The 24,517-nt window shown below is 31.8% G+C and overlaps 10 protein-coding genes across 10 annotated transcripts; 4 read left to right on the top strand and 6 right to left on the bottom strand.

Annotated features, from left to right (window-relative positions):
- Positions 1-209: 209 nt before the first annotated feature.
- magoh (mago nashi protein) lies at positions 210-1,142 on the top strand (the record flags this gene model as incomplete). Its single annotated transcript, XM_004361538.1, has 5 exons — positions 210-325; positions 455-573; positions 663-814; positions 897-1,022; positions 1,125-1,142. The coding sequence occupies 5 exons, from the start codon at positions 210-212 to the stop codon at positions 1,140-1,142; spliced, it is 531 nt and encodes a 176-aa protein (XP_004361595.1).
- A 257-nt stretch (positions 1,143-1,399) lies between these two features.
- On the top strand, positions 1,400-3,335 carry aspS1 (aspartyl-tRNA synthetase; the record flags this gene model as incomplete). The annotated part of the gene is made up of 3 exons (XM_004361537.1): positions 1,400-1,452; positions 1,600-2,158; positions 2,244-3,335. The coding sequence occupies 3 exons, from the start codon at positions 1,400-1,402 to the stop codon at positions 3,333-3,335; spliced, it is 1,704 nt and encodes a 567-aa protein (XP_004361594.1).
- A 115-nt stretch (positions 3,336-3,450) lies between these two features.
- On the bottom strand, positions 3,451-4,677 carry DFA_05876 (Hypothetical UPF0293 protein; the record flags this gene model as incomplete). Its single annotated transcript, XM_004361536.1, has 4 exons — positions 3,451-4,088; positions 4,155-4,291; positions 4,350-4,456; positions 4,543-4,677. 4 exons carry the CDS (start codon positions 4,675-4,677, stop codon positions 3,451-3,453), a joined length of 1,017 nt encoding a protein of 338 aa, XP_004361593.1.
- A 134-nt stretch (positions 4,678-4,811) lies between these two features.
- DFA_05875 (tRNA nucleotidyltransferase) lies at positions 4,812-6,846 on the bottom strand (the record flags this gene model as incomplete). The annotated part of the gene is made up of 4 exons (XM_004361535.1): positions 4,812-5,065; positions 5,134-5,643; positions 5,718-6,129; positions 6,199-6,846. 4 exons carry the CDS (start codon positions 6,844-6,846, stop codon positions 4,812-4,814), a joined length of 1,824 nt encoding a protein of 607 aa, XP_004361592.1.
- A 134-nt stretch (positions 6,847-6,980) lies between these two features.
- Positions 6,981-10,013, bottom strand: abcA11 (ABC transporter A family protein; the record flags this gene model as incomplete). The annotated part of the gene is made up of 8 exons (XM_004361534.1): positions 6,981-7,052; positions 7,302-7,554; positions 7,625-7,885; positions 7,969-8,325; positions 8,396-8,689; positions 8,762-9,404; positions 9,477-9,825; positions 9,903-10,013. The coding sequence occupies 8 exons, from the start codon at positions 10,011-10,013 to the stop codon at positions 6,981-6,983; spliced, it is 2,340 nt and encodes a 779-aa protein (XP_004361591.1).
- Positions 10,014-10,579: 566 nt separating this feature from the next.
- Positions 10,580-11,563, bottom strand: rsc43 (uncharacterized protein; the record flags this gene model as incomplete). The annotated part of the gene is made up of 4 exons (XM_004361533.1): positions 10,580-10,693; positions 10,770-10,930; positions 11,014-11,164; positions 11,237-11,563. 4 exons carry the CDS (start codon positions 11,561-11,563, stop codon positions 10,580-10,582), a joined length of 753 nt encoding a protein of 250 aa, XP_004361590.1.
- Positions 11,564-12,229: 666 nt separating this feature from the next.
- Positions 12,230-12,676, top strand: DFA_05872 (uncharacterized protein; the record flags this gene model as incomplete). The annotated part of the gene is made up of 2 exons (XM_004361532.1): positions 12,230-12,295; positions 12,524-12,676. The coding sequence occupies 2 exons, from the start codon at positions 12,230-12,232 to the stop codon at positions 12,674-12,676; spliced, it is 219 nt and encodes a 72-aa protein (XP_004361589.1).
- Positions 12,677-12,890: 214 nt separating this feature from the next.
- alyA (lysozyme) lies at positions 12,891-13,845 on the bottom strand (the record flags this gene model as incomplete). The annotated part of the gene is made up of 2 exons (XM_004361531.1): positions 12,891-13,332; positions 13,763-13,845. 2 exons carry the CDS (start codon positions 13,843-13,845, stop codon positions 12,891-12,893), a joined length of 525 nt encoding a protein of 174 aa, XP_004361588.1.
- A 307-nt stretch (positions 13,846-14,152) lies between these two features.
- Positions 14,153-15,800, top strand: ogg1 (8-oxoguanine DNA-glycosylase; the record flags this gene model as incomplete). Its single annotated transcript, XM_004361530.1, has 3 exons — positions 14,153-14,217; positions 14,359-15,374; positions 15,448-15,800. 3 exons carry the CDS (start codon positions 14,153-14,155, stop codon positions 15,798-15,800), a joined length of 1,434 nt encoding a protein of 477 aa, XP_004361587.1.
- Positions 15,801-15,912: 112 nt separating this feature from the next.
- On the bottom strand, positions 15,913-24,190 carry kcnma1 (calcium-activated BK potassium channel; the record flags this gene model as incomplete). The annotated part of the gene is made up of 12 exons (XM_004361529.1): positions 15,913-17,836; positions 17,908-18,960; positions 19,172-19,226; positions 19,755-19,806; positions 19,872-20,239; positions 20,325-21,300; positions 21,373-21,819; positions 21,914-22,276; positions 22,363-22,463; positions 22,531-22,794; positions 22,869-23,035; positions 23,151-24,190. The coding sequence occupies 12 exons, from the start codon at positions 24,188-24,190 to the stop codon at positions 15,913-15,915; spliced, it is 6,810 nt and encodes a 2,269-aa protein (XP_004361586.1).
- Positions 24,191-24,517: the final 327 nt, after the last annotated feature.

The raw sequence follows: 24,517 nt of genomic DNA, 5'->3' as shown, positions 1-24,517 counted from the left end.
GTGTTCAAATTAAATTAAAATTTTCGAAAATTCAAAGAGCCATAGAACTACAACACCCTTAAGATCTGTCTATCTATCTTTAGTTTAGTTGATTCAATCCATTGTATATTATTCTATTAAATCATATTTATTTATTGTTTGTAAAGAGAGAGGAAAGATAAATATAATACTACGCGACGATTCACAAATACAGATAGATTGATAGAGAAATGGAAACAGAAAACAAAGATGAAATAACAGTTGAACAATCAACAACCACTGGTGATGCTATCGTTGTTGATACACCAAAGAAAGATCCAACAGAAGACTTTTATATGAGATATTAGTATGTTAGGCATCACATTGCAATGTTGTGTTGTAAATAACACAGAAAGAATGAATCAAAGAATCATATGATGATACTAACTTTTAACAATCAATCAATCAATCAATCAATCAATTAATGAATCAAAAGTATTGGACATAAAGGAAAGTTTGGTCATGAATTCTTGGAGCTTGAATTCCGTAATGGAGGAAAGTTAAGATACGCAAATAACTCTAGATACAAAAGTGAACAAATCATTAGAAAAGAAGGTAAGCAAAAATAGATAGAGATAGAGAGAGAGATTATACGATTGTACGATGGTTTAAAGCTAACAACAATGATATATCGATAATATTAGTCACTGTAAGCAAAGCAGTTTTAGAAGTTTTGATAAAGATGATTGGAGAATCAGGTGTCATGCAAGAAGACGACAAGTTATGGCCTGAACCAGATGTAGTTGGTAAACAAGAATTGGAAATTGTATTAAATAACGAACACATTTCATTTACTGTAAGTGAAACCTTTGTCACAACAATAATATTATTAGAAATTGTGATATTAATATTAATATCATTTATTTCTTTCACAACAGACAACAAAAATTGGATCATTGATGGAAGTTGAAAAGAGTAAAGATCCAGAAGGATTAAAGGTATTTTTCTATTTGATTCAAGATATCAAATGTCTTGTATTTTCATTGATAGGTTTACACTTTAAGGTAATTATAACATTTAAACAAATTGATCATCCGTCTACATAATATATATATATTAATAATAATTAATTCATTTGTTCATTATCACATTTTAAAATTATCCAGATTAAACCAATTCAATAAATAAATATAAAAATACAACAACCATAAAGATATATAACAACAAACAAACAAAACTCATAATTATATATTTAATGTTTCCCAAAAAGAAGGAAACACATATTGATTTCTTACTTTGTTCCTCTCCCAAGCATAATTTATTTATTTTTTTTATTTTTGTTTTTTTTTCAATGATCGTTGAACCCGAACATCAAATGACACCTTAATTACTCAACATTTAGATATAGTATCAAGTAGTATTACAGTACAACAACAACAGAATGTCAACTATTGAAAATACAAATGCAGCTGCTGATGCTGAAAAGAGCAAAAGGTTGGTTTCCCCTTCTTTACAATATTATATAGAGATATATATTCATCAAACGACATAGATTCTAGTTCTTTGATAAATAATAACTCTTTTCAAAAACTACTACTATAGTATACTTACTTTGTTTATTATACTTTTCTTTTTTTCTAGCGCATTAAAGAAGGAACAAAAGAAGGCTGAAAAGGATGCTAAAAAGGCAGCTTTCAAGGCAGAAAAACAAGTTCAACCACAAGCCAAAAAGGTTGAAAAGGTTGAAGAGGATGACAGTGCCACCAGTGGTGACAACTTTGGTAAGGCTCCATTGGTTCAATCACAAACACGTGAAGGAAAGGTATTCACTCGTGTTGAAGACTTGACTATCGAAAAGGACACTCAAAAGGTTTTAATTAGAGCTCGTGTACACGGATCACGTCTCCAAGGTGCCAACTTGTGTTTCTTGACCCTCAGAGACACCCTCTTTACCGTTCAAGGTGTTTTGGCCAAGAATGCTTCAAACTCCAAGTCTATGGTCAAGTTTGCTGGTTCCATCACCAAGGAATCCATCGTCGATGTCCAAGGTACCATCTCCAAGGTACCAAAGCCAATCGAATCTTGCTCTCAAAAGGATGTCGAATTACATATCACCTCTATTTTCGTAGTCTCTGAAGCTCACATTATTCCATTACAACTTGAAGATCTTTCAAGACCAATTCATATTCTTGAAGAACAAGTAAGAAAGAAAAGAAGAAGAAAAAGAAGAAGAAAAAGAAAAAGGAACAAATAATTTTAACCTCTATTTTTTTCTATTTATTTAGGACAAGGTAATTGCAAAATTATCAGAAGAATTAAAGAATACAAGTCTTAATGAAAAACAAAAGGAAGAATTGGAAAAGAAGAAATCAGAAGCTTCAAAGTATGTCGAAGTATCACAAGACAAGAGATTAGACAATAGAGTATTGGATCTTAGAGTACCAGCCCACCAAGCCATCTTTAAGCTTCAATCGGCCGTTGGTTTATTGTTCCGTGAATATTTGGTTGGACGTGACTTTGTTGAAATCCATTCACCAAAGATGATTAGCTCTGCTTCAGAGTCTGGTGCATCTGTATTCAAGTTGGGCTACTTTGACACTCACGCCTTCCTCGCCCAATCCCCACAATTCTACAAGCAAATGGCTATCTGTGCCGATATGGAGCGTGTCTTTGAAATTGGTCCAGTTTTCCGTGCTGAAAACTCATTCACCCATCGTCATTTGACCGAGTTTGTAGGTTTGGATATTGAAATGACTTTCCGTGAACACTATCACGAAGTTTTGGACGAACTCGACAATTTGATGACCTCGATCTTTGAAGGTTTAGAGACCCGTTTCAAAAAGGAGATTGACATTATCTCTCAACAATATGGTTATGAACCATTCAAGTGGACTCGTCCATCCCCACGTTTCACTTTTGACCAAGCTGCTGCTTTCCTCAAGGAGATTGGAGAAGAAGTCGTAGATAACGACATCAACACCTCTCAAGAGAAGCGTCTTGGCAAGATCATCAAGGAAAAGTATGGCGTCGATTTTTACATTATCGACAAGTTTTACCGTACCGCTCGTCCATTCTACACAATGCCAGATCCAAACAATGTCTTGTTGGCCAATGCCTACGATCTCTTTATGCGTGGTGAAGAAATCTGCTCTGGTGCTCAACGTATCCATGATGCTGTCATGTTGGAGGAATCTGCCAAGAATCACGGTATCAACATTCAATCAATCCAAGCCTATATCGATGCTTTCAAGTTTGGTGCATCTCCACATGCTGGTGGTGGTGTTGGTCTTGAACGTGTTGTCATGCTTTACATGGGTCTTGGTAACATTAGAAAGACTTCCTTATTCCCAAGAGATCCACGTCGTATCGAACCATAAAAAAAACAAAAATTATAATATATAATTATAGTTTATATATATGGTCGCAATAATATTTTAAAATAAATATTTTAAATTCCCAAAAATCACACAAAACAATTTATTTATTTATTTATTATTTTCCATACTTTTTTCTATTTGTTGCAGCTGCTGGTTTGGCTGTTTGTTTTTGTTCTGCTTTTTGTTGTGTTCTTTGTTCTCTTTTTTGTTGTTGTTGTTCTTTCTTTTCTCTATATTGTCTTTTTTCTTCTTCACTATCTATTTCTTCTTCTGATTCTTCTTCTGATTCTTCATCATCATCTTCATTTTCTTCCTCTTCTTCATCTTCTTCTTCCTCTTCCCCATCATCTTCTTCATCATCTTCATCTTCTTCATCATCATCTTCTGAAGAATCATCATCTTCTTCATCTTCAACTTCAATTTGATTGAATTTTCTATTTGGATTTATAGCCAAACCAAATTCATCGTCTACAATATTTAGGTTGGTTAATCTTTGTAAAGCCTCTTCTTCACACTTTTTGATAAACTCGTTTTGAACAGTGACCACTTCTTTGCTATCTGTGCACTTTGAGTATTTCTCAAACAAATCCTTGTTGACCGAGTAGAAAGATGGACCCCATTTGAATCCTCCAAGAATTTGATGGCCTTCCTTTTCAAAGCCAGTAATATATAAACAAGCTGCTACAGCCTCTACACATGTCAATTTAAATGGTTTTCCATAATTTACTGGATTTGCTGCAATTAAAAATGGTACTAGAAAAAAGAGAGTATAGGTATTTGTTAATAACAAATATTAAATCAATTGAATAAATTTCATACATAATCTATCATGTCCACCTTTCATCTTTGCAAATGGAATTGTATCTAATTTTGCCCATGAACAATCAACCACTGAAATGCCAAGTGTTTGAACAAGTTCTCTATCACATGGTGCAATTGATTGAGTTCCTGATGGTCTAAATCAAAAAAAAGTTAATATAAACACTTTAACTTGCAATTCTCTACTTTACATACGTTAATACAATTCCTTTAAACTTGTTTGTTAAATTGATTGATTTAACATAACCTAATCTTTCTAATTTTCTACCTGTACATTTCTTACTATCACATTGACCGAAATCCTACAAAGATGTAATCAGTTAGATCATCGTTATTGACGTATATATAGGTTTGTGTACGCTGCAGTGTACACATGTACATTACATACCCACATTGCTAATTTAAGAGGAAATGATTTAGCTAAAATTCTATGTCTTTCTTCTCTTGATCCATCATGTTGAACTAATGAACCTCTACTAGTCTCTTCAAATGATCTTTCTTTATGTTTTGATGTATGAACCATTCTTTATTACTCTATCTGATAATACTGTAAAGTAAAAGTATCTCTTCTTTAATTACTAGTAAAAAACGAACGAAAGTGCTCAAATTAATTTTTTTTTAATTTTTTTTATTATTTTTTTTATTATTTTTTATTCTCTATTTAGGAGAGAATTTTGATAATACATATTCTTTACATTCCTTTTCACCAAGTTGAGGATTATCTAGTTGCCATTCAAATACATCTTGTAATAGTGGTGTCAACCATTCACCTGGTTTTCTTTGAAGCATATCCATCACTTGTTTACCATTTAATAATTTCTTGATATTCCAAACTCCAACCAAATCATGGTTTGCTACTGTAGCACAAAATTGATCATATTTAATTTCAATATCCTTTGATTCATCACATACTATAAAAAAGGGAAAAAAAAAAAAATTATTATTTAATTATTATTTAATAATTATTTAAGCAACTTACAAGGAGGATGATGATGATTAGGATGTGAAAGATGAAGATAAAAATCATGAGATGGAGAATTATTAATTTCTTCCTTGTGAAGGGGATATACAAGATTATGTTGAAATTCTGGCAATTCTGAAATCAAAGCAATTGCCAATGAACTTTTCCAAAATGGACCTGCCTTGTAAATTACCAAACCAACAGACTTTCGAGAAAATACATGGTTGGTGTAGAATTGATTGACCAATGGTCTAAATAATTTAGCACATTCCAAAACATTTGTAATTTCATCACATTCCTTGTTTGATACTTTGAGATAGTCTACCAAGACGTGTTGTAAAATGGGTGTATCCTTGTTCTTTTTCAATGGATTCTTGAATGTGTATCCATAAATATTTGCACATAAACTTGCCAATAATCTTGTCTTTCTAGTTGAAGCTTCTTCTGCTTGTGTTCCCCAATTTATAAATCTCATCATATTTAATACATTTAATATTGATTTATATTTATATTCTTTATCTTGTATTTCTAAAAAAAAAAAATAATAATAAATAAAATGTAAAATATAATAATTTGTCTTTTGTTTCTCTTTTTTTTCATACCAATTGAATCTGGAATATTAATAACATGATCAAATAAACCAAATTCATAAATTAATTGAATTGCCAAATCAGGTCTTGGACCATTTAACATTCCATCCAATTCAATACCAATACGCTCATGAGAAACTTTTGATTTAAGAGCTTCTTTTACTGTTGGGTTTGATGCAGCTTCTACCAATTTATGATCGATTGCATAGTAGAGTCTTGTTGCAAATCTAATTGAACGTAGTACACGTAATGGATCATCCAAAAAGGTTGTCAATGGTGGAAGAGGAGTTCTAACAATACCACATTTCAAATCAACAATACCATTTCCAGTAAAATCTTCAATTCTATTCTCATTTACATTATAAAATAATGAATTAATTGTTAAATCTCTTCTAAACGCATCTTGTTCTGGTGTTCCAATTTTCTAAAATTAAAAAGTAGATAATATTAATATATTTAAATTTAGATTGATTTATCTTTGTTGGTTTCATACAATTTCAGGGATTCTTGAATTTGAAGAATAAGTTTCAGAACGAAGATTAACCAAATCAACCCAAGAATCAAAAATTTTAACAGTAGCAGTTTCAAGATGCTTTGATTGATCGGGATTTGATTGAATGACACCAATACGATGTGTTTCTTGATGATGATCCTCTAGGTATTTGTTTACGAGTGCTGCAAATGCTTCACCCATCATATTATCCAATGCAATATCAATATCATGACTATTGTCACCACGAAGCTTGTCTCGTACCCATCCACCTGCTACTCTAAGTGTCGTGTTGCAATTGTTCACCTTGGCAACATCCAATAGTATTTGAAATAACTTTTGCTCAACCTTTGTGATTTCAATGGTTGCAGTGTCTGTGCTATCTTTGTCTCCAATGGCCACTACAACATTATAAAACTCTTTAGTGTCCTTGTCAATAGCCTCCAAGTCTACACTATGGTAATACTTGGGGTTGTATGATTGTTGATCTTTTGTGATTTGTGTAATAGGTATTACTTTAGTCTTCATTCTTTTTTTAAATTCTTGTTGTGATTCTTCTTTCTCTATTAAATGTTTATGATTATTATTATAAACTATTGTTGTTGATGATGATGATAAAGGAGATAATGATGATGATCCTTTTTCAAACATATGTTATGTAGTATTCTTTCTATTGCTACAAATTCTTCTTTTAAACTCTAAATATCGATCTATCTATTGATCATTTATCATATGATTTGAGAAACTAAATTGAAAATATGAACTTTTGATTTCTTTTTTTTAATTTATTTTATAGTTTTGGTTGTTGATGCTAAAATTATCTGATAAACATCTTGGAATTGATCGTTTTTCTTTCTCTATATGATGATTAATTAATTCTTAAAATTTAAAATAAATAAATAAATAAATGGATCAAATTGATTATTTGTTTAATTGTTTGTTGATTTATTTATTTATTTAATTAATTTGATTTTTAAAATTTGGGGAGGGGAGGGGAGGGGGAGGGGAGATATAAAAGATAAAACTAACTATTTCTAGTTTTAATTAATTAATAATACAGATATTGATATTACTAATTAACAATAACATTGTGTTAGTTTTTCTACAATTGTGTGTTTCTTTTTTTCTAGGATCTTGTCATGGTCTTCGGCATTTGATTGTTCAACAGCCAATTTCAAAAAGACCTTTTCCAAACTAGTCTCTGAAACATTGAAATCAACAATACCAACTTGTTGTTTACCAACTTCGCATACTCTAAATATTTTAGCCAATGAAAAGTTGTCAGATGTTGGTAATTCAAAGGTAATGATGCCAAGTTTTTCAATAAACACTGCTTCTGGGAATGAATTTTTAATATAACTAAATGGAAATCATTGTATTAATATAAATTATTATTATTATTATTATAAATATTTATGTATTTTCTTACTTTATAATATTTGGAGTATCTGAAAAATTACGAGGTTGAATATCCAATGTATAACCTGAACCAAATTTATGTTTAAGATGACTTGGTGTACCAATACATCTGAGACGACCATTACACATGATACCAATACGATTGGCAAGGAAATCAACTTCATCCATTGAATGAGAAATGAGAATGATTGCTTTACCTGGTTTCATTTCTTGAATGATTTCCCATAAATGACGTCTACTTGATGGATCTAATCCACTTGATGCTTCATCACTAGAGATAGATAAAGAGAAAGAAAGAGAGAATTAGGATAATGTCTAATTATAAATATATTTATAATTATATATTTGGCATACAGGAAGACAATACGAGGACTACCAACTAAACAACAAGCAACACTTAATTTACGTTTGGTACCACCAGAAAGTTCCTTTGATTTTTTGTCGGCATGTTCAGCAATTCTAAACTTTTCGATAAAGTAGTTGATTTCAACTTGAGAGTCTTCTTTGGAGGCACCCTTGATAGAACTAAAGAGTTGAAGATGTTCACGGATGGTGAGATTGTCAAAAAGGATGTCTGTTTGTGGACAACTTCCAACCGATGAAAATGAACTTTCACGTTCCTTTGAAATACTGAATCGATCAATAAAACCATCACCTCTGTCACAATTTAGAATACCAGTCATAATATTAACCAATGTTGTTTTACCAGCACTATATTGTAATAATAATAACCATTAATAAAATATTCTTTTTTTCATCTTTCTTTTATCATGATATTTACCCATTATGACCAAGAAGACCAAAGCATTGACCAGATTCAACACCAAACCAAATGCCATCAACAGCAGCTTTAACTCTTTTCTTTTCATAGCCACTTTTATCATCTGGTAGATTTTCAACAAAATGTTTAAAGATACCATCGACAGTGATGACATATTTATGACCACTATTGGGTTGAGTAGATTGTTGTACTCTTTGTCTTTCATCCAAAACATCTTGATCTGTATTTCCTTGATTCAATTCAACATCATCAACTGTTACTTTTGATGGTCTATTTTTAATTCTTTCAATTATACTAAAAAAGAAATGAAAAGTAAATTAATATTTGATTATATGTATTTTGTATATATTTTTAAATTTGACTTACTAGATAACAAATAAATATAAGACACAACTTGCTAGTTGAACAATAATAGTTGTGATGATAGTATCTTGACCACGAACCAAATCAGATAAACCATTAAATAATGAACAAGCTGGTAAGAATGAGAGTAGAACAGTTACAGCTCTAGGTACACCATTTGGAGCGGCAAATGAAATAACTGTTGATGGTACGGTACTGATAATCGATGCCAATGAATATAACCACTTGCTGGCAGTATCTTCCTTGTCAAATGCAAATTGAATGATATAACCAAATGGAATGGCAGATAGACCAAAACAAAAGAATAAAAAGAATGATCCAACAGGATTGGTGTAGAATCCATCGACTTTGGCAACGGTAAGTGCAAACCAACCAATAGTAGCAGGTGCAAGGTAAAGAATGAAATCAGCGAGTAGATAACCACCCCAGTATACCTTTGAACGGAGTGAATTTAAAAACAAGTGATACTTTATACCCTTTGATCGTTCAACTACAATATTGATTGCAAAGTAGGGAACGAAAAAGATAAATGTATATTGAATGAGAATAGGACCAATAAATGGGAATAATTGGAATCCTGTATTACCACTACCAAGTGGTGTAAGTGTTTCTACAATCTTTAATGTTTTATTTGATACCAAGTTATCTAAAGTAAAAAAAAAAAAAAAAAGAGTTAATAAATATATAGATATATAATTATATAATTTAATTTACATACAAATAGAAATATAAAGATTTTGATTTAAATTTGGAATAATAGATGATGAATTGAAAAAAATAGTTTGAGTAAATGTAAGGTTATCCTTTGTATCATTGAATGAATAACCTCCAATTTGATCACTTAATGTATAGTTAAAGATGTCATTGGTCATTTGTTGTTCAGTGATTTCAAGAAAGTCTACATCAAACATTGATTTCATCGTATTGATAATTGGTGTCTCACCAAGAGATGTACTTGGGTTATAGGTTAGATTAACATTGTTAACTGGTGTAAATGTGACTGTTGAATCACTACCAGATGTAAAGTTTAAGAAATTAAATAATAATGATAATCCTACTCCAACCAACTAGAATGAATGAAAGAAAGATATAGATAGATTAACTAACCTTTATCTATGATATATATATATATAATAGTTCATACAGGAATTAATACACCAGAGAATATAAACTTCTTGTCTCTAATAGCTTGTATAAATTTGAGTAGTAATATAGCTTTTAATTGTCCTAAAATGGTTATTTTATTAACTCCCATTCTATATATATATGATGATGTGTAACTAGTCTACTCTTTTGCTAAAGAGAGAGAGATAGAGATATATATGTATATATATATATTAAAGAGATAAATGTAAATGAATGTGAAATGAAAGATGAACGATGACGATCGTCCCTTTTAAATTAGTTTCTGTGCCATCAAGATATTTTTTATTATTAATATTGGAGGGGGTTTAAGATCGACCAAGTACCCAGGTTAGGGTTAGGTTGCTTGTATTAAACCAGAGCCGACGACGGCTACGCACTCACACATTCCGTCATTCCGTTAACCAGCCTGGTGTGTTTGCTGCTTATCCCAATGATAAGCACAGTCATCATCATAAAACGAATAAAACTGATTATCTCAAAGAACAGCGAAATATTTGTTCACCCAAAAAAGATATCTCCGTCATGACTTTAAAAACAAAGATATCTTCGTGACGTCGATTAAAAAGCCAACCAGGGATAGAATCAATTCTATTTTGGTGATACATGTAATAATACGGGTGACAGGGATTAAGGTCCTATCTATTTATTCTATTCTATTCTATTCCTATTCTTTGTTTAAATATCGTCAGTTAAAAAGTCGTCTGGTAAAACGATCTTTTCACCAACCTTGAAAGCTGGTAAACCTCTATATGGACATCCCTTACATCTAAATGCGTCACCAAGTGAACACTAAATAAATAAATTATGTTAATATTGTTAATAAACTAACCAGGTAGGTTGCTTCCAGTCATTCTATTATACATACACTTCCACAATCACTACCAACACCTGGATTCTCTATCATTTCCTTTGTTAATTTTGGTTTTTCTTTTACTTCTCCTGCATCTTCCATTTCAGCTCTTCCACATGTACAATTCTTACAAGCCTTTTTACCTTTGGCTCCAACTTCACAATCATCCAAAGTTGCTAAAAAATTAAATAAACCAAATTAATATATATACTTAAATATATGGTTGGTCATATGTTCTAGAGTATATATATATATTTACTCTTTGGTTTTAAACTCTTATCTTGTTCTGATAATAAATCATTTTCATCGATAACATCATTTTCACCTGCTGATCCCCATCCTCCTGATTTTAATTGAATAGATTCTGTTACACCTGAACTCCAATCTGGTTTACTTGCAATTGTTAAATTCTAATATAATATAATATAGGAATGAATGAGTTAGTCTATTGCTTCTCTCTTTCTCTCTTTCTCTTTCCATACAAGATTATTAAACTTTGAAGAAGCAATATCAACGAAACCATTACATAATAGATCAAGAGTAAGGTTGTCTTCAGAGGATTGATAAAACATAATTGAACCTCCTTCAACCAACAATTGCAAGTATCCACCGATAGCAGCACGATTAACCGATCCACCAGAGACAATGACGATTGCATTGTATAGTTTAGAGGCTACTGGAGCTGTATCGAATGACTTTGAGGCTTGTTGAATCTCATCTACTATTTGTTGATAGAGTGGATAGTCATTACTTATATATCCCAATACATTTGATGACTCTTTATTAAATCTACTTGTATCTATCACCATGTTATTTCTATCTATCTATATTGTTTATAGTTTACACAAAAAAGAAGAAGAAGAAATACTTTAAAGACGATTTGTCGGTTCGAGGTTCGAAATTCTTCTTCTGCAGAACAAGAAAATAATACTTTGTGCCGTGAGTTGAAAATAATAATAATTATTTTTGTTTGTCTCTCTTCATCTCTTGGATCTATTTCATTCACAATACACATCATGATGTGTCATAATAATAATAATAATAATAATAATTAAATTATTATTTGTCAATCATTTTGTATGTATTTGTAATTATTGGCTTGTAATTATCTATCTTTCTATCTATCTAGCTTTGACCTATCTTTTCTTTCCTTTTTTGGTTCACTTATAATATTGTTTCAAGAAAACTATTAATAAATTAAACGACAAGTTGATGATTTGATAATAATAATAATAAGTAGCAACTTGGTACAAGGATCTTTACTTTAAAAGACACCATTGAACAGATATTTTTTTTGAACACAGAATTGGGGTTGGTGATGATGAATTTTTTGTGGGTTCTGTGAAAGTTGATAATTTAATTAAATTAAATATGAGAGCATGGATATTCAGACTTTCTTTATAAATACCCTCACTGACTTCATTTGGTATTCAAATATATACACAAACATATAATATATACAGATAATTTTAAACATGTCAGAAAAGGAAGTTAAAAAGGACAAGAAGGATAAGGATGCCAAGGAAGGCAAGGAGAAGAAGGTAAAGGAGGGCAAGGAAGGCAAGGAAGGAAAGGTCCCCAAAGGAAGACAAGAAGAAAGCCAAGGAAGAGAAGAAAGCAAAGAAATTAAAGAACCCAAGTGGATACATTGAAGATAAAGCAAGTCTTAATACACATATTTATATATATATATATAGAATCTCAATTGAAACCAAATACTAATACAAACCTTTTATTCTTTTTTTTTTTTTTTCTATTCAATATATTAGTTGTTAGGATTACCACCTGCTGAAAGATTGGCTGCCCTTGAAAGAAGAAAGGAACTCTTGACTGCTCAATTAAAGTTTATTGACGGTGAAATCACTGCTATCAAGACTGGTGCCCCAGCTGCTGCTCCTGCTGCTGCCCCAGCAACTCACTAATCAATCAAATATACTGTTGGTTTTTTGATGGATTTGACAAGGAGTGTTGAAACAAAACCTCCATTCCCCTCCCCTCCCCTCCACATATTGGATTCATTTAATAAACATGTTTATCCTCTATAGGATTGTAAATTTATCAATCATAATTTTACCTATACCTTGAATTGGATGTCTATTGTTATATTTTATTTATTTTATTTATTTATTTATTTATTTATTCTTGGACCTTGCAAACACCATCAGCCTCACATTGTTCCAAAAGAATTTCGTGAGTGACCAACATGTCTTCATACTCTTCGTTGGTGACGTTGAATGGACCAAGTGGACGGCCATCCAAAGCAGAAGTGAGGGTGGCAGTGATACTGATCTTGTCTGACCATCCACAGCTGCTGTGACCAGATAGGAGTTGACAAATCGTTGGGGATGCATCAATAATGGCACGGCCAGCGTCCTGTTCGACCCACATTGCTGGTCCACTATCATAGATCTGTGCCTTGACACATTTCTTTGATGAATTGCAGAGGTTAAGGTACTTGGAACAACCGAATCTTTGAGCATCAGCTGTGAAATAGTGAGTTCCAGAGCATGATGGAACTTGTCCACAAGCACTGGTAGATCCACAGAAATCAGTTAAATAGTATTGGTTGTTGCTTGGACTATTTATATATATATATATTATATTTGTATTGAAAAAGAAGAGTATTAGAATCATATAATCCTTTTAATTAATTTGTGTTTGAACCAGCATGCTGGCGGGTCGAGCAGGATGCTGGACATGCAATTTTTGATTAAAATTTCTTTAATACATACATTGAGCAACACATCTAACCATGATCAGATATTAGATTATGGGTAATCAATTGATAATAAATAAGTAATAAGTCAATAAATAAATAAAATAAATTTAGTATCATTTTCTTTAATTCCTTTCCTTTCCTTTCCTTTCTTCCTCCTTCACTCTTATTGATCAACTAGTTGATATTAAATACAAATACTTACGTTACCATAACATCTAGATATGTGAGAAGAGAAAGAGAGATAAAATGTTAATACCAAAGTATATACGATTCAAGTCAATCTACTTACGGCTTTGCACATGTGAAACCAGCATAAGCAGCAGCTGACAAGACAGACAATATGAAAGCAATATATACAATAATTCTAAACATAATTGTAAAGATATAAATAAATAAATAATATGATATGAAATGAAGAAGAAGATGGTGCAAATTTATAGAGATGTTGATTAAAACGAATAAAAAATCAACAGCTGTGGGGATGTCATCGCTTTTCGCAAAAGGAAATATCTCGACCCGATTTTCAAACCCACCCATAGGAGATACTTTAACTAACCTCCCCAGGACCAATTCTTCTTCAAACGAAAGTTTTTATCCCTTTGATTCCCGTCGAGTTTTGCAATGAAATGGAGTCACTGCCTCCTGCCTATGGGCATCTATTCCTGTTTGGTTGATTAACATGTTACTACCCGTCTGGGATAGAGCAGAGAGAGTAGTTTCATCTCTCTTTAAAGAGAGAAACCAGTAACCATTTAATAATTATCTCAGCGGTGAGGTGGAGAAATAAACTTGATATTTAAATATCATGATTAATTTACTAAATACGAATATCCTCTCCTCACTCACTTTAATGATTTACAAGTAAAAAGTATAATTTATAATAAGTTGTGTGAAAAACGAAACTGGTTTGGGTCGTATGTGTGATGATGATGATCATCACAACCATTGTAATGACAGATTGATGATCAACGTTTTAAATCGATCATTACGTTATTATTCAACAACTGTCAGCAGAACAACAACAACAACATCTCATTTAAAAGTATCATTTATAATGAGCCAAAAAGAACAAGAACAAGAACAATGGGAATCGATAGAGTTGATAAACAATACACTTAATCTTCGCAAGACATTGTTGTCGGGACAATCATTTGTTTGGAGGAGAACTAAACCATCAGCATCAGCGGCTGATCAAGACATCAATACTGACAATGAAAGATGGCTTGGTGTTATTGGAAAACATGCTGTTCAACTTCAAAGACGGGACACCTACCTTGACTATCAATTCATCGATTCAAACAATCGTATCAATTTCAATAATACTAGTATTGGACCAGATGAAAGAAGATCAATCATCAATGATTACTTTAATTTAAAGTATCATTTACCTTTACTCTTTGAAACTTGGAGTAATGGTGAAACAAAAGAAACAAACGAATCAAAAGAGGATAAAGAAAACGAACAAGATGAGGAAGAAGAGGATAAAGATGCTTCATTACATTCATTAAATAAGGAATTTATTAGAGTATCACCATCATTTATTGGTCTAAGATTACTTAGGCAATATCCGTTGGATTGTTTATTCTCTTTTATATGTTCGCAAAATAACAATATTACACGTATCACTAAAATGGTCAATTCACTTTGTGAAACCTATGGTGATCATATTACAACGTTTCAAGGACACCGACTTTGTTCCTTTCCAACTTTGGAACAATTATTAACAATCAAAGAGTCATCATTGAACGATTTGGGATTTGGATATAGATCAAAGTTTATTGTAAAAGCTGCACAACAAGTAAAAGAAAAGGGTGGATTACAATGGTTACAATCACTTCGTACATCAAATCATGAACATTCCCATAAAGAATTAATTAGTTTAATGGGTGTTGGACAAAAAGGTAAATAGAATAGAATAGAATAGAATATTAATAATTGTATTTATTTACTTATTTATTTATTTATTTTTACTAGTGGCAGATTGTGTTTGTTTATTTTCATTGGATAAATTTGATATTGTTCCAATTGATACACATATATGGACCATTTCCAAAAAACATTTCCCATCACTGAAAAATAAATCATTAACTCAAAAGGTGTACCAAGACATAAGAGTACTTTGGAAAGACAGATTTGGTGATCATACAGGATGGGCTCATACCATTTTATTTGCAAATTCAATTAAAAGTAACAAAGTTAAAGACAATGTAAAAGTTAAAGATAAAAAAGTAGAAAAAAGAAAGGATAAAGAAGAAAATGAAGAAGAAGATATCGAGGAAGAAGAAGAAGAAGAAGAATTAAAAAGAGATAAAAAGAAAAAGAAATAAAACTACTATTACTTGTTTTTGATTTAATTTTTTAATTATTTATTGTTTTTTTTGATATTTTTATTTTTTTTAAAAGAGAAAAAGATAATTTACATATTCTATGATTTATATTTTAAAATATTGATTGTTGTTGAAAAAGATTATTAACTGTTTGATATTGTTGTTGGTCGATTCTGGATTGATTTTGTTTACTAAATTCTTGGATATTGTCTTGTTGTTGTTTCAAATATTTATAAATTTGTTTTGAAACTTGATTGGTTGGGTTGTAATAAATAGTTTCTTTGGTGTTGTTGGTTTCCATCATTGGTTGAGGTTGATTAAAATTATTTTTTTGAATGAAAAGATTTAAAATGATTTGATTGTCTTGATTGTTGATTGGACTAGTATTATTGTTATTTTCTTGTCTCTTGATAGATTCGATATGTAAATGTAATGCAGTTTGACCATCATTGTCCATAATATCTGATCTAGCACCTGAACGCAACAATAATTCCATGGCAACGATATTGTTGGTGGCAGCGGCAATGTGAAGAGGTGTTTCCCCATCTTCATTTTGTAGCGAGTGGAATGGTTCGTCTTGCAGAACAAGTTGGTATGGATATGAAGAGACAGAGGCAGTCTTGGCAGCGATGGATTCACAATAGTGAGCAGCTTGTAAGAGTAATGCGACAACCTCTCCACTTCCATTACGGACGGCGTGGTGAAGAGATGTCTCGTCTTCATCGTCACGTGCATATAGATTGGCACCACACGACAAGAGGAGAGCAGTTAATTCACGACTGTTACAACGGGCAGTAGCGGCAAAGTGGAGAGCAGATGAACCGTCAATGTCACCGAGTGTGACGTTGGCACCAGTCGACAACATCATCTTGGCAATGTCAATGTTGCCAGCAGCAACTGCCAAATGAAGTGGAGTGATACCATCGAGATTCTGTACGTTTGAAGATACACCTTTGGCGAGTAACGCACGAACTACAGCTACACACTCAAAGATGGTTGCCCAATGCAAAGCAGTGTTTCCAAACTTGTCGAGAACATGTAATAATCCGCAAGTCGATGACTCTTGCAATACTTGAACAAACATTTCAGCATACTTTTGATCAGACTCTGCAAACACTGATAGGTAATGAAGTAGAGCGAATCCACGGGCATCAGTTGCATGCAAATTGTATCTATTGCCACCAGAGCTGGGATAGTTGGTACGCATGGCACCACCACCACTAGGCAAGTTGGTCATGTTTGAATCACTACCCTTGATGATAAACGAAGAGGTAAAAGTAGACATGAAATCAATACCCAACGATGATTTGGGGACATTCATCTGTGTCTCTTCTCTAGCGTTTCTCAAAGCAATGGTACGTTCATCTTCATAGGTATAGACGGCACTATTATTGCTCCAGTGCTTTGGCGAGTTGCTTACACGTACTTGAACAGTACCAGGGGCATGTTCGGGAGTGTAACACAACAGAGTACCCTGAGAGTGGAATGTTGGTACGACTTCAGCATTGTCAAACTTGATACGAGTGGCTGGAGTATCGGCAAAGTTACTTCCAAGTACAGCTACTCTAGTACCACCAGAACTAGTACCACTAAGAGGAATAGCTTCGACAACTTGTGGGAGATCAACATTGGCAGTATGTTTTAATTGGGTCGAGTGAGACAAGAGACAGATTGGATTGGAATGAATCGAAGAGACTACTTCAAAATCATTTGGATTAGTGTCATAGTCACTACGGTAACGACGAAGATCGAATCTAAAACAGAAAAGTGTTTCACCTTGTTGATGAGATGTGACCAATACTTTAAGTTTTTTAAAGGTAACTACTTTACTGCTACCAAATGGTGTAGTCTTGTTACCAATCAAAAATCCTGGTTCCTCTTGGAATGTATTACATCTCAACAATGTACATGCTACATAATAATTTCCATCCAATAATTTAGAATCTCCATCAAACATTACTGATGGTGCTGGTTTTACATTTCTCTTATAAACTGCTTTCTCTGGTGGTTGTTCAACTATTTTAATTTGTACTGATCTAAAAAATAGAAATAAGTAAATAAGTAAACATAAAAATAATATTATACATTTGTTTTCTGTTTCTCTTACTTTGTAGGATCAATAATTGGAAAAGTATAATTTGGTGAAGAATTTTGTTGTTGATTTGCAAAATAACCATAGGTAGAAGTTAGAGAACAAAGGTTTGAACGCATATCCAAAACTTCGTAGACATTTTTAAAAGGGAGATGAGCAAGTTGAGCAAGTTGAAGTGACTTTAACTTGGGGAAACTGTCAATAAGACTGATGAGACTAGACTCGTCAATGTGAAGAAGAGAGTGGAGGGCAGTAGCAAGGTAATACTCGTCGTTTTTTAGATCCAAAGTCTCACAAATCTGTTGGTGGAGGTATTGGTGATACGAAGTACCTTGTTGAAGTTGAAGTTGTTGTTGAATGTGACCATTGTTGATTTCTTGGTGCAAGTGCATGATAGAGTCGATACGAGTAGTGGTAAAGAGTTGTTGTAATTTTTGGAGGATGGTAATATAGTTTTGAATCTTTAGTTGTGATTCTGGACTATTGGCAACGACGTTGGTATTGCTTTGACCCATTAGAGTTTGTGAAGTTTGTGGGTCTTCAAGTGGTGACAGTGGAAATACAGAGACGAGAGCGTCGGTAATCTTGGAGAGATGATCTTCGGTAAGATGAACCGATACCGACTCGAAACAAAGGAACGATTGGTACAACTTGCCAATAGCTTCGATATACTCGAGTGGGATTGATAGTTGGGTGGCCAATTGAACAGCTGATTGCAAATCTGATTGATCTAGTTGTTGACGTAACTGTTTGGTGACGAGATTGACCATCGTGTCTACTTGATCTTCATTGGCCTTGTCCAATGTTTGCATGAGGTTATATACAGTCTTTCTATTGCTTCTTGCTTCATCTCCATCGATTGCACCTGCCTCGAATAATGGTATAGATGCTGTATTGGCAATACTCGATGTCAACAATGAAGATATAGGTCGTTGCAAGAACCCATTCAATGTCTTTAAATGAGTCATCCCCAAATGTTGAAATATATTCAAGAACTTTAATAATTCTTGTTTGTTTGATTCTTCCATTATTAGATTATTATTATCTGTTGTTGTTGTTGTATTATTACTATTATTTTCTAATATTTATTCTTTTCTTCTCTTATCTTTTAAAAATGAAGACAAAAGGTTAAACGTTTGGTTGTTGTTGTTGTGGGTTGTAGATTAAAGTTGTTGTATATCTTGTTTTTGATGTATGTATACTGCGTAGTATTCGAATGAATGAAGATGATGATGATATTTTAAATAAATAAATAATAAATAGAAATAGAATTATATACAAAACTAAAAAGGTAGGTATGGTTAAGAGAGGTGAGGTGTCTGAAGCTGGTGATACTATTATTAATGTGGTGGTGTGAGAGGAAGTTTCTGTTTTTCCAAATTTTTTCTATTTTTTTTTTTTGATCCGTTGCTTGTTTTTAAAATTAAAAAATATTTGGAATCAAGTAATTATTCTATTCTCTTTAGGTCGATAGATAATTAACTATTTTAAATATATAAATATATATATATATAAATCTATGTAGTATTGGTTTAATGAATTTTAGTAATTCTCTCTTTGTTAATGCGTATGTGTGTGTTTTTAAAAAATGAATAAAAAAAAATAAAAAAGGGTCTCTGATTCAAACAAAGAATTGAGGTGCGTGCGCACAACCAAACGCCGCGTCAGCCCCAACACTTGAAAAATAAATTTCTCAAACCAGAATCTTTAGAGAAAGGTACCCCAGTGTTCTGATTGCATACCCGATTCAATTGGGTGTTGTGGATATATTCCGGATTGACACTTACACTTGAACATCAACTAGGATTGTTGTTACTTTCAAAAATAGAAACAATCTCTATAATTTATTTATTATTTGATACCACAAAGATCTTTCTTCTTTTCTGATTTATTATAATTAATTATTATTGCATTCTTAATAAAATAAATAATTTATCGTATTGTGATAAGATGGTTGAAGGTTGTGGATTCGTATGTACATAATGGTTGGATGATTTCTCATCGTATCGATAGAGACCAAGACAGAAAATATTGCAATCTACCAAACATTCAAAAAGGTATCCAAACCTTTGATTGACAAACATTTCAGGTACCTCGACTTGAAATATTTTAGTACGACTACCAGCTGTATCGTTATTATTACTATTATTATTATTGTACGATGCCTTTGAAACCAATAATTCAACCAGCGTTAGAATATGTCGATTTAAATAACATTGTCCCAACAAACAATCAAATGTTTCACTAAGGAATACACTTCCACTTGCAAATGATGGTGCCGTATAATATGGATCATTTTGATTCCAATTTCCATTACCAACAAAAAATCTCATATTTGCTGGATCAACTAAATTAAATAATAATATAAATATAAATAATTATTAATATATTATTATTTCTATCTTATTTCTATTTTCTTATTTTTTACATACTTAATTCAAAAATTGGATAAATTAAATTATTTTGAATTAAAGGTTTAATACCTAATACTGTAACTAGTATTTCCTTGTCTGTAATGATTGATTCTTGAGCAGCAACTTCACCTTTGAGTACTACAAACTTTGAACATTTTGAAATACCAGCTCTTTTAACATCGGTGACAGATGATGGACGACCAATGACGACATAAACATCTGGATACCGACATATTTTAGCCCAATCTTCTTCTTTGATTGGTGTTGGTGTTAAAAGTACGATTGGGTCATATCTACGAAGATAGTCTTCTCGAAGTGGACGTATAAAGAATTCTACATTGGTTGGATTACCAGCCAAAATGATATGATTGTTGATATTATGCATATCTTCAACAGATGATAATAATTGATCTACTAGAGAATGAATTGCCCAAAATCTTTTGGGTTTAATCATTGTTTTTGAATTTAGGTTGGTTGGTGGAGGTGGTGGTGGTGGTTCTGGAATAGTCATGGTTGAATGAATATCAGATCTAACGGTATTCTCACCAGAATCACCTACTATTCCACTACTATTAGCACTACTAGTATTTGATTCTTGATTAATAATATCATAAAAACTAAAATCATGTTTTATAGTTGAATTGGTTGATTGTAAATCGTTGGATGGTTGTCTTTGATGATGATGATAAAGTGGAGATGTTGAAGAAGCAGCTGAACTATTGTTGCTATTATTACTATTGTTACTATTTGACTCTTCCCATTCTCTTGGGAAAAGTTGAGAGAGTGGCATTGTATTGCTCACTTCAGTTTGATGAATGGTTTGAAGAACCGACATGTCATGATTCAGTTCCTTTTTCTTTTCGATGATTAGTTTGTGTAACGTCTTTCTATGCTTTTTAGTATTAAATTCACTTTGTTTTCTTGGTGTCAACTTTAATTGACATATATATCTTTTTGTAATTGGTTCATATGTCCAAATTACTTTTGTGTCCATCTAAATAAATAATTTAAATAAAGTATTAATATGGGGAATGAATATAATATAATATTAATTTACTTTACATACATTAAAATTTTGACTACTAGCAGGTTGATCATGTTCATCTTGACTTTGACTTTGTTGTTGTTGTTGTTGATAAAGAGATGAAGGTTGTTGTAAAAATTCTTTTGTACAAATTCTAACTCTTCTACTTGCAACTTTGTTCTTTGCCAATAGGATAGCAGAGTCTGTTTCCTTGATTAAATAGTCTCTAGTTGGGATCAATTTAATCTTGGGTTTCTTTTGAACCACCATTTCTACACCAAATACAATCATACCAAGTTTTTCAAAAATTAACTTGGCCGCCTCTTTAAATGTCATTCCTTCAAATGCACTTGAAAATCTACATGTAAATATTTCATACATCTTTCCAGCTCCATATCCATCAATTTCTTTTTTGTTTCCATCTGATCTTAATAAATTCATTATCAATGTACTAAATCCTGGTGATAAACATGATTGTGCTAATATACTCTATAGAGAAATAAATAAATAAAAATAAATAAATAAATAAATGCTTATCATTATTTTCTTTTCTTTTCTTTTTGTTTTGTTTGTTTTTTCTTACAAATTTTAATTCTTGAATATTAATAACTTGGGAGGCACCAGCATCTAAAAACTTTTGTTTATATCTTGGTGTCATCATTTGAACATAGATTGGTATTTTTGGTGCAAATGATCGAAGTGCCATGACACGCAGTAAATTATCTTCATCTTCCTCTTTGGCACCATGAATCGATTGTCTTGAAAACAAAAATAGACCAAGTGAATTTTTAATATTTGATCTATGAATGTCATCTTGTACTCCACAACTGCCCTTAATATAAATTAAATATTTTGATATCTTTAACTTTGCTTTTAATTGATTTATATAGGATGGTGGTTCATCTGGACAAAATACAACCAATGGAGTTTGTTTTGCTATTCTTGACTAAAAGTAGAATAATTAATTAATTAATTAAATATAAACATATATGTATTATTTTAAGGGGGGGATCTTGAGGTGTTAATACAAACATTAAAAAAGTATTCTTTAGAGAATAAGGTTAATGATTTTTCAGATATATTTCCTGCAATTGCAACAAAATCCTTTTTAGTTTTATAACTTCTATGCCATGCTATAAATATAAATATTAATTAATATTATTATTATTATCTATATTATATAATATTATATTTTCTTACGCCTATTATTTGATAAATTATGAAGTAATTCAGAAGTCATAAGAGGGAGATAGACCAAAGTCAAGATAATCATTGTAATGGTGAGCATACGACCAAGAATAGATTGAGGTGTCACATCACCATATCCAACTGTTGACAATGTAACAACGGCAAAATAAAGTGATGTATGGAATGGTACACCTTCGACAGATGTAAACATTGATGCAAATAATAAAATAACAATTAAAATTGATAGAATCAATTGTGCAGTTTTTTGTGTAACAGCTAAAAATCAAAAGTATTAATATAATTATTTCTATGTATCTTTCTTCTCTTTCTTCTCTTTCATTTTTACATACTATTAGCACCATATAATTTAAATAAACGAGGAGCTTTTAAAATACGAAGTACACGAAGAAAAGCAAGAGGAATAACATTGACTATTGTATTGGGTAAAAGAGTAACGAAAATAGGTAATAATGAAACTACATCAATTAAAGTTTCTCTTTTTGTTAGGAAATGAATTCTATAAAAGAAATAATAATTAAACAATTATTAGTATTAAAGTATTAATATTAATATTACCTTAATTTAATTTACTATTATTATTATTATTATTATTTATATTTATATTTACATACCTATCACCAGAGAAAACTAATAATCTAACAAAATCAAAAACAAAATAAAGTGAAAGACCAAAGATGATGAAATTAAGGTCGTACCAAGTTTTACCATCAACATCGACATAGGACATGGCAATGAATAAACCAACCGATACAACCGACAATAGAATATTGATATGTTCCAACCAAAAATCGGCTTCCTTGTAGATATGATGGTATTTACGTAGACGCGCCAGTCTCTCCATTTGTTGATTCTCTTCATTTTGCAGATACTCTGCATCCAATTGATCCTCCAATTCAATATCAGAGTCATTTTCTTCATCATCTTCTTCATCTGATGAGTCTTTGTCTTCTTCATCTTTGTTGTTGTTGTGTTGACTTTCTTTAATTGTTTTCATTTCCACTCCGCCACTTAGATGGTGGCCACCACCGTTGCTTGTTTTGTGACCGCCGACGTGATTTTTAATGTCACTGTCACTTTCAGAATCAAAGCTATTTATTGGTGAAGAGGTTAGATTAGACTCTTCATGATGCTGATGGTTGAGTGTGGAGAATAAACCACTGCTGGTGTGATGATGACCGGTCGGACTAAGACCCAACTGATCGTCGTCGTCATTATCCTCTCGTAGTAAGTGTTCGCATCTTGCCATTCGTTCGTCTACAGGCAGCAATGCCATCTTTGAACATCCCAATACAGCAGATGTTGCTCCCTGTGTTCCTCCGATCGGAGAACTACCTGCAGACGACAAGTTCATACTAGACGATGTTGAAAAGAGTGGTGACTTTACATTATTTCTAGAGTTGGCTACATTATTCCTTGATTGATTTAATATATTATTATTATTGTTTTGATTAAAGACTAGATTATTACTACTTTGATTAATTAAATGATTATTCTCTTCATTAAATCTTATTGTCCTATTATCTGTTTCATTTCTATTGTCATTATTATTATTATTGTCATTAGTATTGTTGTTGTTGTTGTTGTTGTTGTTGTTGGTATTGTTATTATTTGATTCTTCACTGTTGTTATTATTGTTGTTAACAACAACCATTGTATTGTAGCTATCGGCCACCACAAAGAAGAATAATAAGATTTATAATAATAATAATTATTATTATTGTTGTTGGTCTAAAGATGATGATGTTGATGTGAAAGCTAGCTAACTAATATTGTACTAATTGTAATATGTTTATAAATGAGCTACTCAACCCCGTTTTAAAACAGCAATCAAAAATAAGTATAGAGGGAATGAATATTAAAGTGTGTGTGTTGTTATAACTTTGTTTTTACAATATATATATAAATAAATAAATAAATAAGGACTGTTTAGTGTTTGTGGAGGGGAGATCACTTATAAGCATCATTGCAGAAATGGTGC

This window comes from Cavenderia fasciculata (genome assembly GCF_000203815.1).
Source record: "Cavenderia fasciculata unplaced genomic scaffold Scf_Dfasci-G-o-80e12.f1-5, whole genome shotgun sequence".
NCBI lineage: Eukaryota > Evosea > Eumycetozoa > Acytosteliales > Cavenderiaceae > Cavenderia > Cavenderia fasciculata.
The sequence above is the reverse complement of the archived record's forward strand: the minus strand, read 5'-3'. Positions and strand labels throughout refer to the sequence as shown.